General features: G+C 39.2%; 1 protein-coding gene across 1 annotated transcript in view; it reads left to right on the forward strand.

The window, feature by feature from the left end:
* Nucleotides 1-13,359, forward strand: part of LOC148368047 (telomeric repeat-binding factor 2-like) — a 30,940-nt gene that overhangs the window by 1,694 nt on the left and 15,887 nt on the right. Inside the window, exons 2-5 of the mRNA XM_088334751.1 lie at nucleotides 7,797-7,883; nucleotides 7,981-8,111; nucleotides 12,122-12,205; nucleotides 12,803-12,943. Of these exons, the coding sequence (XP_088190877.1) occupies nucleotides 7,797-7,883; nucleotides 7,981-8,111; nucleotides 12,122-12,205; nucleotides 12,803-12,943 (443 nt within the window). The remainder of the gene's footprint in view (nucleotides 1-7,796; nucleotides 7,884-7,980; nucleotides 8,112-12,121; nucleotides 12,206-12,802; nucleotides 12,944-13,359) is intronic.

Here is a 13,359-nt window from a genome sequence, read left to right on the forward strand (position 1 = left end):
TCATGTTTAAGATGCCAGTGTATTGTCTGTACAGCTCTTTGCGACTATTCTGGTAATCAAGGGCGATGCAAAAAAACATGGCTTGCTTGCAAATATTCCATGCTCCCCCGGGGAACTCAAGAATTTAGTCTCAAAGTTGACCCATCTAGCTCGTTTCTCTAGACCAGGGGTCGGTAACCTATGGCTCGCGAGCCACATATTAATTATTTCCAGAGTACATAGGGCTTGGTGATAACATTTTTCTTTTATGAATTCCTCCGAAACGTTCTAATTTTGATAAGTTTACTGTCTGGTTTGATGCATGCACAGACAAAGCTACATTAATAATGAGCATTGTTAGGTACAATATATAAAGAGATAAGTTTTACCTACAGTTTACAGTTAAGGTATCACACCAACAGGCTCTAGACGTGTGACGTTATTGAAGGAACACATCCCTTTCAACAAAGCGAATCCCATTAACACAACATGTAAGGCCAGCTTCGAAACAGACCGTGCTTGTTGTGAACTGGGATTGCATACCTGATTTACTGAGGTGGATTGAGTCGCCAAAAAATTCACTCAGGTGAAAGTACTGATACTTAAGAATAATATCACTCTTGTAGAAGTAAAACATAGTCATCCAATTAATCACTTGAGTAAAGGTAAAAGAGTACTTGTGACAAAACTACTCAAGTACTGAGTAACTCTAGTAACGCCATATTTGTTGATTTTTTTAAACAACCATTCAATCATCAAATCATCAATAAATTGCATTTGATTTAAAATAAGTTTTAAGTAATCAAGGGATACTCAAGTACTTTAATAAACAATAAAATTCAGATTCAGATTCAGATTCAGATTCAGATCTACTTTATTGTCATTCTAGTACACGTGTATACAGAACGAAATGTCGATGGATATATATAAATAAATTAAGGACAAGTTGCACATTTAAGCCCCAGTAACGCAAATTCCGGACTATAAGCCGCTACTTTTTTCCCCAACTTTCAACCCTGCGTCTTATTCACTGATGCGGCCAATTTATGTAATGTTTCTTATGGCCGCCAGCGGCGCTCGATTGTTGCTACCATTAACTGCCCTGTCAAAGCTATATTGTTATTATTAAAGCTTTGAAAACTCTCTCGGTGTACCGTCAGTCTTTGTAAATATGTGTAACCCATGTATAATATGTAATTGCAACTGTATATTTTTGTAATGTACTTATTTGTATTTATTTTAGACACTTATTTTGATATGTTTTGCAGGTGTGAACGAAAGATGAGGGGCGGAACAAACGCAGGGTGCCGAGTTTAAGTGAGGGACAGACAAGGAAAGAAAAGAGGGGGTAAAAAGTTGGTTAAAGAAAAAGCAGTTGCGTCAGTAAATGTGGTCATCTGATATATTTTTCCCACCCTTACCTTTGGAAATATACACTTTTTTTCCTTGGATTACTTTCAACGGGACCCGGACTCTGCACGTCTGCATCAAACCTTAAGTACCGGTATCATTTTCCATTTTTTTTGCCGGCTGTGATTTTTGGACTGTGGACTTTAAAGAAGGACGTTTAGTTTCAATCGCGGGACTTGAAATCGGGTTTGGGTTAATTTTGTGTTTGTGTTACATGTTTAAATGTGGGCGCATGCGGCTTATCTACTTGTGTATGTACAAAATCGGTTTACCTCTTAAAATGTGGTGGGTGCGGCTTATAATCAGGTGCGCTCTATGGTCTGGAACTTACGGTACTTTATTTTGCAGACAGCTAGCCCAGTGGTCAGCCTCCCAAAATATTGAAAGGGTCAGATTGGACCAAAAAACAAAAACATAATTAAAGCCTGTTAAAGAAGGCAACATATGCTGTAATAATAGTAATAATGATAATTTTAAAAATTGAATTTGACTTCAAAGCGCTTTTCACGACACCTGAGGTTGTTGTACACAGAATAACAAACAATAATTAAACAAGCAAGTAATAAAAACAAAGTTGAGTTAAATAGGGTATGTAAAGAAGATGTTTATAGGTACGCAAGTCTGAAGAGGTGGGTTTTGAGTCCCAGTTTGAAGGTGGGCAGGTTGGCGGTCATTTGGTAATGAGTTCCAGAGCTGAGGGTCAGAGTGGTTGAAAGCTCTGCTCCCTTTGTAGTTGAGACGGAAAGCGGGTACAATGAGATGGAGCGAGGAGAATGATCTCAGGGTGTGGGATGGCGTGGCAAAAACTGAGGAACTGTCAATTTTAGAAAGGGTGGATATGGTGCCAATGAGAAGTAATTTTGATAATTGATGTTTTATATTTAAAAAGTTATTGGTGAACCATGATTTTATTTAAAATAGGCAGCAGGTGAGGTAAGGTGGTGGGAGTGTGAAATCTATGTATCTATATTAGCCTACTGTCAAAATGACTAAGGATGCAGCACATCCAGTGGCGAATGACGCGACTACTTTGTTGTATTGTCCTGCCTCAAGTTTAACTTCGATACAATATTAATAATTTATGCAATATTTAATTGTTTTGATACAATAATGAAATGCAAATAAGATGTCCAATTATTGACGACATTTTTATTCTTAGGATTAGAAAAAAGAACAACAAAGGTTCATAATGTGCCCCTAATCTGGGCAACAAAAACAGTGCAGTAAAATGGAGCATACATACATTTAGAAAAAAAATAGCAACCTGAAAAGGTAAATAAAATCACATTAATACAGTTTAAATTTCATTTCTGTGCATTTATTTTTCTCTTTATACCTATGGGGTTTACTCACACACACACACGCGTGCGCGCGTGCACAAGCACGCACACGCTTGTTTATGACTTGCACGGCTCCTTTAAAAGGGGCCGGGCTTGGGCTTCAAAACTGTCTCACACTGGGGACACGGAAAAAAACAAACGAACGGGCAATGTGCATACTTAAGGAACCGGTTCAATAAAATCTAATGTAGGGGAGTAAGAGTACAGTTTATTCTTCACAAATATACTGTCAAGTAAGTAAAATTATAGTTATTTTTAATCCTCCCAGAAGTATAAAATATCCCAAAACTTAAGTAAATGTTAAGGGGAAAACTCATTACTACCCACCTGGTGATACCACTTATTTTTGCTGAAAAATTGGAACTTGAATTTATATTATGCACATTTTAAAAAATCTATTCTACAAAATTATAATAGCATTTTTTTCTTCACTCACAAGTGTACTTGTACCTAATTGGAACGTCAAACCTTTTCATACTAGGCAACTTTATAGTCAAGAAACTGGAATCACTGCGTGACCCAACAAAATGTCAATTTAAATTCAAGTCAAGTCAAGTCAAATTTATTTATATAGCCCTTAATCACAAAAATGTCTCAAAGGACTGCACAGGATTACAGTTACAAAATTACACAATTACCTGATCTTAAACCAGCATGCGGGCAAGGAAAAACTCAAAAACCTCAGTGTGAGGAGAAAAGAGAAACCTTGAGAAAGGACCTCACATGTGGTAATTATTGACTTTTCAGTGCAACAACAAATAAACTACGAAATAAACGAATAAACTAATCGTGAAACACATCCCATAAAAAACAAAGATAAGATACAAAACAATTTTAACCTTTTAAATACAAATTTAAAGTCAACAACACAGGATCCAAAGAATAAAAATGCATATAGAGGGCTCCGAGCTCTGTGCTAAAAATAGTAACACGGCTTCGTGCCGCCATTTCGGAAGTCAATCGATCAAAGCGGTGATAGCGAGAGGAGCAAATATTTACTCAGTTTGTCTATTTATTTACTCAACTAGCTTCGTTTGTGTACGGATTTTGTCCATCAACACTATGGAAAACTACGTGGAGAGTTTGGACAAGCAAGCACGCGAGCGGTACGCTGCGAAGTTGCATTTTATTGGACAATTGGATCCCTACAAAATTAAAAACAAGGACTGGAAGTCTGATCCCGATTTGTTGCCGTGTGTGACTTACATCGAACTTGTTAACTATCTTATTTTCCACCCAAGTCCCTTTTGTGAACTGAAGGATTTTCAAAATTACAAAAGTATGGAAGCCTACGACAGATTTGTGTCTGGTTGGGTTCAAGATGTGTCTGTGCACACAAGCGAAGGTGATGAAAAAAAGATTGTGAAAGGGAAAGTTCTACATTTTCAGAGTTTGTCTCAACCAAGTTTACAACCATGGGTCATTGTTGACAAGTCATCATCGATTCTGTGTGAAGAATATTTTTTCAGAAATGTTACTCAAGAAGCAACACCTACTGTATTTAACCTAGCCATACTTGAATGGTGTCGACAGATGTACATAGGCTACACATGTCCCATAACCTTTTTAAAATTTATTTCTACATCATAAATAATTCAATTTACCTGTCAGAAAGTGGTCAGAACAAACACGAACACAGTCAAGCTTTGGCAAATTCGACCGGTTGATAGCTGCCAGCCACATTCGTCTTCGCCGTTCATTTTTCTCCTGAGCTACAATCCCCTGATCGTAAACACACTTCGGAAGTCTAAAGAAGCCCTTCCCACCCTTAACCCCTCGGCTACAACAGCCAACAATAACGCTAGTATTCGGCATTACGATGTAGAATCCAACTTGTTCGCTGAACAATGACAATGAAGTGAAAAGCTTTGTTGACTTCCAAAATGCCCACCAGCAAATGCATTGTGGGTAATCTTAGGACCTCGAACCCCTCTATTGACCACACAAGAGAAAAAGCGTCTCCGAAGGGAGCGGGCTACGGTTTTAAATAATGAAGCTTGTTGAAAGCTGTTGCTGGATATGCTGTTGGTTATGTTTAATATGCAGGAAAAAAAACGTTGGGGTAAGAATAGTTGTGCAGACACCACCAAGCAGTGCTCTGTGTGCATAGCTGCGGCCACCCCCTACTGTTCACAAAATCAAATTGCTCTGCGTGCTTGGCTGGCGTTTCTGGCTGTTTAGCAACATGGTCTGATGGTGTGACACCTTGACTGTTGTTGAATTATTAAAATGTGTCACTAAGTATGTAGTCATAATTGCATGAGTTTTCTGTTATATTAGTTTCATTGTTTAATCATCACATTATTTGATGATCACATTATTTATTTAGTCGTTATCAATATTTCCATTAATTCGTTACTTTCCCAGTCATGTTTGCAAGTTCGTGTTTGTTCTGACCACTTTCTGACAGGTAAATTGAATTATTTATGATATAGAAATAAATTTTAAAAAGGTTATGGGACATGTGTGTACTTCATGACAACAGCTCGACGACCCCGAAAGCGAAGCTAACTTAGCCACCGGTGCCCCGTTCGGAGAAGCGTTGACTTTCCCGGGTTGGTCAACATAGAATAAAAGGGAAGCAACATGAGAACAACATTCCCCTAAATCTGCAACACAGTTGCAATGAGCACACAAAATCGATGATGACTTGTCAACAATGATCCATGGTTGTAAACTTGGCTGAGACAAACTCTGAGAATGTAGAACTTTCCCTTTCACAATCTTGTTCTCATCACCTTCGCTTGTGTGCACAGACACATCCCGAACCCAACCAGACACAAATCCTTCGTAGGCTTCCATACTTTTGTAATTTTGAAAATCCTTCAGTTCACTAAAGGGACTTGGGTGGAAAATAAGATAGTTAACAAGTTCGATGTAAGTCACACACGGCAACAAATCGGGATCAGACTTCCAGTCCTTGTTTTTAATTTTGTAGGGATCCAATTTTCCAATAAAATGCAACTTCGCTGCGTACCGCTCGCGTGCTTGCTTGTCTAAACTCTCCACGTAGTTTTCCATAGTGTTGATGGACAAAATCCGTACACAAACGAAGCTTGTTGAGTAAATAAATAGACAAACTGAGTAAATATTTGCTCCTCTCGCTATCACCGCTGGTAATCAACTGACTTCCGAAATGGCAGCACGAAGCCGTGTTACTATTTTTAGCACAAAGCTCGGAGCCCTCTATACTGTAAGCTGTAGTGGGGAGTATACTTTTTGTATACTGGACTGTACTATTCATACTATTTGTCTTACATTAGCTATGCACGCACTAGACTCAATGCCGCGCTGAAAAGCTATACTTGACATTTGCATAGGTTTAATTTAATCTCTGAGCCATATGTACTCACTATTTGTTGGGTGTTGTTTAAAGACATTAAAGGCGAGACCTCCCCGGAATGCAGTGTGTGACAGCAAGGGCTGGCGATCAGATGTGCTACAGGGAAATGTGGTTTCCTCATTCATTTGAAACACGTGTCTCTCGTTCTTTTTACTTGGTGATGGAACAAACATGCGGGAGCATGAGCGAACTAGCAACGCTGCAGAAAGACCCTCAATATTGTTCAAAAGACACGTTTGGGTCTAATTGTTGTATCATGCTTCATTCTAGGGATGCAACTAAGGATTATTTTCATCATTGATCAAATTTGTCGATTATTTTTTTCCATTGCTTGATGAATCTGATTTCCTAAAGACATTTTTAATTTCCTCCTCTTTATTTAGATATTGAAGTTTTGAAGGGATAGAAAAATAGTCAAGTCATGTTTATTTGTATAGCCTTTAATCACAAGTTTCAAAGGGCTGGACAGTTGAGAGTTTCTGCCGGACCAAAGTGGTCCTACAACTCCCAGTGTCACAACAAAATTGTGTGCACTCTTGTTTGCATTAATTTCTCATATTTAGTGGCTCATAAATCACTTGCTACACCTGATTATCTAATTACAGTAAACCTCGGATAAGTCGGACTCGCATAAGTCGGATTCTCGGATAAGTCGGACAAATTGCGTGGAACGTTTGTTCTCTAGGCTTTTCTGTAGTATTACACCTCGCATAAGTCGGATTTTATAAGTCGGATCCTCGCCTAAGTCGGATGGATTTTTCCGTACAATTGACCCTTTTTAATGGTTTTCGCCTCTGATAAGTCGGATCGGTATCAGGTCGCCTAGGACATCTCCCAAATGCTCTAAATTTCAGCCTCCAGTGGCAGTAAGCGATGGAATTTTCCGGGAAGATTTTCACTCCTCACAGATTTTCCGGGAAGATTTTCACCCCTCCCAGATTTTCCGGGAAGATTTCTTGATGTGACGTGGCGTTCCGTGATTGGCAGAGGCTATTCATCAAACTCCTCCTCAGTGTTGAATGATAGCACTCTCAATCACAGCACGCGGTCATAGAACAAAGCCAGTTCATATACAGTGTATTATTAACCATAGTTCATATCAACCATGTTCATGTTCATTTTAAGAACTTTTTTGATAATAAATCACGTTCATGTTACAAGATATCATTGCTTGGTATTTCATTTTACATATACAAGTATGCACTTTTCTAAGAGTTAAATTTCTTCTTAGTTCGAAATTTTGCGACCTCGGATAAGTCGGATCCTCGGATAAGTCGGATGAAAATGACCGGTCCATCTGGATCCGACTTATCCGAGGTTTACTGTAGTTGCCAAAACTTTTAATACTTGATTTGAATCGATTAGTTGTTGCAGCCATACTTCATGCCCATATGTATAAAGATAACACATGCAAACTTACATAAAATCCTTTGTCATCTGCAAAAAAGAATAGATTTTTCAAAATTTATTAATTTTAGGGTCCTTATTGTTAAATGGCATTCAAAAGGCAGCTGGAACTTGTATCTACTACCATCATGAGTTTCGATACATTAAAAAAAAGGCCGTTTTTGGCACCAAAATCTGGTACTGGTTCTTGCTCATCCCCGGTTGCTATCCATGTTCTCCTGATTCAAGGCTTAATGTGTTTCATACATGCATTTTATTTAGACAAAGTAACTGATTTACACATGTGCTCTGTTTTTATATTACTTTGTGTAATGCAGGTGTAAGTGTCCGTCAGGTAGCAGCCACCGAACTCCTGAGAAAAAAGATCTTTTTAATTGAATTACTGACCAGGTTAAACAATTTTGGTGAGACTGCAATCTGTGATTCCGCCACTAATCCACACCATTAAAGTAAGAGAGACTCATTTGATAATTTCTGCCCATATTGTATTTTTTATTACAGATGTATCTTTGGAGGAAGAAGGGTCACTGTGCCCTGCCGAGTCAGCGCTTGTGTTATTGAAAACTCTGCGTGCAAATAGTGATGTTCCAAAAGCGGACTTGGAAAAAGTTTGCTACTCTGTGAAAGATCTGGTAAGTCTCAAACTATATGTGTACGTAAAATGTTTTTTCTGCCACAACATGTGTATTTCCAAGAGTTCAACAGAATGACCATTCTGACTTTTTTTTTTTTTATTAGTAGATTGTCCCATAGGAAACAATGAAAGAAAAATAATCCTTCAAGGGGAAAAATGTCCATCCATCCATCCATCCACAGGGATGTGATTTTTCCGCTAATTCGCGGAATTCCGCTTTTTTTATCTCCAAAAATAAAATTTTAAAATTTCCGATTTTTTAATTGGTAAAAAACCGATTTCGTCTCGACAGCATTCCATTTTAGTGTTTCCGTAACTGAAATGAAACGTACTTGCGATTGGTTGAAGTCTCCGTGTTGACCAATAAACGCGCTTGTTATAAAGGCGTAGGAGTATGCCATTGTTCATTTCTCACACGTTTTTGCCGAGTGTTTAAAGAAAGATGTCCGAGATCGAACGCAAAGATGCTCCGCGAGTTAAAGAAATTGCTAAGATCGTAAAAAACAAGTTTCGATCGGACTGGTTAGAGAAGGAATTATCTACAAATGTTGGTGACCCCGACGTGATCCAATGTAGCGAGCAGAGACGGGAGTCGTAGGCGGAGTGTCAAACAAAGGTGCCAACGAAAGCTGCTTTAATGACATTTAAACTGGCAATAACAAAACAAACACGAGAGTGGCTAGAACCGGCCGAATTAAGAGTCCCCCTAGGAACTCGCTAACTAAACAATGGTTCCGCGGGTGAATTATGTACAACCCACTACAGTACTTTCATTTATAGATAACATCTTCTGCTATAACAAAGACATTTGTGGTATGTTCTAATATGAGTTACTTTTCATTTGGTCATGATAGAATTATTTGTTCATGAAATTTGAAGTCTTCAACATGATTTATGTGTTAACTTAGTAATCACATGAGTTAGATATGATGATATTCTCAGTGATAGTTTTTAAAAGCAAAGGCAGTCCAATGTTTTTTAATGTGACTGATTTTGAGTTGACTTAAACTGTAATTTTATATGGGATAGTTCAAAATACATTGAAAATTTATGCTGTTGTTTTGTCTATTTCTTTGTCATCTGAGTGCATTGAAAGTACTTAAAAACACGGAAAACCCATGAGCTCCGGGGGGCTTCGCCCCACTTGTCCCACCACCAGGGCACTGCCCTGGACCTAGCTGGGTGACCGCGGCCCCCAGATCCCCGCCTAATTTTCAGATAATATCACTTTGGTCAAATCACATCCCTGCATCCATTATCAGCACCGTTTATCCTCAGTAGGGTGTCGAGGGTGCTGGGGACGCTCCCGGCCATCCTTGGGTAGTGGGCAGGGGACACCCTGAACTGGGGCACGCAGGGACAGACAATTCACTCACTCACTCACACTTCAGGACAATTTGGACCCGCCAATTAACCTGACATGCATGTTTTTGGAATGTGGGAGGAAACTGGAGTGCCCGGAGGAAACCCACGCAAGCACGGGGAAAGCAGGAGGTTTGATCTCATGACCTCAGAACTGTGCCGCACACGCGCTAACCATTGCGCTGCCGTGCTACCCGGGGGAAAATGTAATTATCAAATTATATATAAACTGTTTTGGTACAGACTTAATAATTAGTAGTAGTTCAATACAATTTTTAAATTCTGAAATCAATTTCAAACAACAAACACACACAAAAACTACTGTCTTAATCACCTTCTAACCAGCAAGTGGTCGACTTTGCAAATCAAAGTCAAGTCACGTTTATTTGTATAGCCCTTAATCACTAAAAGTCTCAAAGGGCTGCACACACCACCAATTACAACATCCCCTGCTCTGAAACCTACATGAGGGCAATTTTTACAAAACTTAGGCCTCACCTAGAGGCGGCTGACATGATTGTCCGCCATCTTGCTGCTCCAAGCACCCCCAAAAACCTCACAAAAGGCTTGGCAAAAAAATGAGAAGAACATATTTGGGGTTCGGTCACTTTTTGTATCTGTTTTTTGTATTATTGATTTGACGGACCGATTATTTAGGGATAGAAGCAGCCTTGACACGAAACCCGGCTAAAAGCACTCTCAGAGGCCTAAAGTACAACTGTAAATTTTCACGAAAAGCGCTTCAGCAATTTTGGAGCCTATAAGCTACATAGAAACACAAACACAACCACACACACACATCAGGATTTATAAGTAGTTTAGGTTTCCTTCGTTTCTTTTTCCGATATTGAAAATTCTACGCCAATTTTGAAGCTTTTACAGCAAATGAATACTGGCTCCAAATATTGGTTATTGGCCTTCTTTTAATACTTATAATCGGCATCGGCCCCAACAAACCCATATTCAGATTCAGATTCAGATTCAGATTCAGATTCAGATCTACTTTATTGTCATTCTAGTACACGTGTATACAGAACGAAATGTCGATGCATCTGACCCCCACAGTTTCCTTGAATGTACAGATATAAATAAAGTTGTATTGTAATTGGCTACGTATAGTATTTTACCATAGTGCCGATAGTGCAAGAAGAGTAGCTAACCAGATGTGCAAAATGGGCAGTCAGGTTAACAAGTCAGGTACACAGTAACATTAACACTGTAACAATAACGCTGTAATTACCATAGTGCAGAGAGCAATGTGCAATGAGTGGCAAGCTATAAAAAACTGCCAGTAGTGCAAAAAGTCAGATTAGCAGCCGTTTAGATTTAAGTTAACTATATGTTAGATTGACCATTTAACAGTCTAATGGCCAGGGGGACTAGACTATTGCGGAGCCTGGTGGTCCTGCACCGCACACTGCAGAACCTCTTTCCAGAGGCTAGCAGAGTGAACAGTCCATGATGGGGGTGAGAGGGGTCCCCGGTAATGTTCTTAGCATGGGATAGGCAGCGCTTCTGGCCAATGTCCTGAATGGAGGGAAGTGTAGTCCCGATTATTTTCTCTGCTGTCCTCGTTACCCTCCTCACACTACCCCAGTCGGTAGCGCTGCAGCCTCCACACCACACAGAGATACAGCTGGTCAGGATACTCTCTATGGTGCCCCTGTAGAATGTGATGAGGGAGGGTGGGGGCAGGTGGGCTCTCCTCATCCTCCGCAGCGTTATTGTTACAGTGTGCCCTCTTAACCAGTGATGCAGTGTTCACGGACCAGGTGAGTTTGTTTGTAATGTGCACCCCTAGGAACTTGATACTATCGGTCGGTCCTTACGTTTTAGGACTCTTTTCCAGTTGCATGACACAATACAGCTACATTTTATGGTCAAATGTGTGCCTCTGGACACTAAAAACGGACTCCCTAGATCTAAAGACTATTGTTGATTGACAATTTTTCTAGGGGTCAAATAATACACACTGTTCCTTTAAGATTGTCACTGATCTGATTTAAAGTGCTTGTTGTTTATTTAGTTATTTATTTATTATTTGACGAAGACTTCTGAATGTGGGACAACATTTCATGTTTCTCCTCTTGCTAGGTTAAAACAGCTGAGGAACAGCCGATGTGACAAGATACTGATAGTTGATTTTGATTATGGCCATGGGAAAAAAAAATTACTTTAAAGGAACGGTACAGAATTGGGAACTTTTTTATCCGCGGCCGCCATCTCTTGGCTTGTGTCATAATTGCAGCCTCTGTTAAGCTCCTTATCATGCACGTGCAAGTACATGCATTCCTTAGATAAGCTCGAATAATATCATCTTTTTGGGGATCAAAGTGTTTGGTAATTTGACATCAACTGTAGTTTATTGAAATCCTAATCTAAAGCCAACATTATCTGGTAAGGTAAACCATTTTTTGAGTGTGATAAAAATAGAGTTATTATTACAATGAAATCATGAACATGTAAAAAAGATCAAATCTTTGTCACAGCATTTATTAACCAAAATTAATAGCCTCTTGGCAGTATTCTTACAAGATGTTAACATTTTATGACCACTTTTTCAGGCTGAACTCTGAAATCGAACATTAAGTTTTACAATGTAAGAACTAAACCAGAAATCTGTTTGTAAATTGTTTCTGCCTTCAGATTGTGAAGATTTTAATCAAGTATGAAAAGTTTGAAAACGCAGATGCTGTGCTCAAACTTTATCCAGAATCAGAGTTTATCAGGGTAAGTTGTCATTCTGAACTATGATTTTTGCAAAAACAAAAAAACAAAACAAAAAATAACATTTTTTTCAAGACTAATGAATACAGATCTGATTGCTCAAACTCATCTCATCTTATTCTCATCTCATTAGCCGTACCGCTTATCCTCATTAGGGTCGCGGGAGGGCTGGATCCCATCCCAGCCATCTCCGGGCAGTGGGCAGGGGATACCCTGAACTGGTTGCCAGCCAATCGTAGGGCACACGGGGACAGACAACTCACTTGCTCATTCACACCTAGGGACAATTAGGACCGGCCAATTCACCTGAAATGCATGTTTTTGGAATGTGGGAGGAAACCGGAGTGCCCAGAGGAAACCCACGCAAGCACGGGGAGAACATACAAACTCCGCACAGGAAGTCTGGAGCTGGATTTGAACCCACGCAGGAGGTTCCCATGACATGAACTGTGACGCAGAAGCGCTAACCACTGCGCCACCGTGCTGTCATTTTAAACCATCGCTCAAACTCGATGGTTTAAAATGACAAATTGAAATAAGTTTATCAATGACACTTTTATCAAATATGTATGTAACTCAAGACAAAAATGTGTTCCTCAGAAATATATTTACATGACTCTCATCAATCAGAAGAGCACCAAGCATAAATTAATTGAGGAAATTAACTTCAAACAGTTGAAAGAGAAGATCCTGGCCTTCTGTCAAAAATACTGCCAATTCTATGTTTCCTTTCTCCACAAGGTATGTATTAAACACCTCCCTGTATTTTTTCTATATACTGTTTGGCGGTGTCGTCTCATTTTAATTTCTTTTTTATTCACATGTTGTAATTGAAACATTTTATCTTTCCATGTTAAGACAACTGTAAAATATCACGTTTCAAACTTCCAGATTGAATTACCCCCCTTAATGTTCCGCCTGCCCGCTGGCGAAACGTTAAGACTGTTGAGAAGCAGAGTCGTGTCTTTCACGATGTCACCAGTCACTGAAATACATCATGCCATATATCATTGGAAAGACTAAACTCATTTCAAAACGTATTCATCAAGATACCAGAAAACTATAGCGCCGGTATAACTTACCCACAAGTGATGTAATATTCTAGTCACGAAACGATTATTCACAAAAATAGTATTGTTATATTCACGAGAGTCCAG

Source organism: Urocampus carinirostris, chromosome 4 (genome assembly GCF_059441175.1).
Source record: "Urocampus carinirostris isolate Australia breed hairy pipefish chromosome 4, RoL_Ucar_1.0, whole genome shotgun sequence".
In the NCBI taxonomy this organism is placed as follows: domain Eukaryota; kingdom Metazoa; phylum Chordata; class Actinopteri; order Syngnathiformes; family Syngnathidae; genus Urocampus; species Urocampus carinirostris.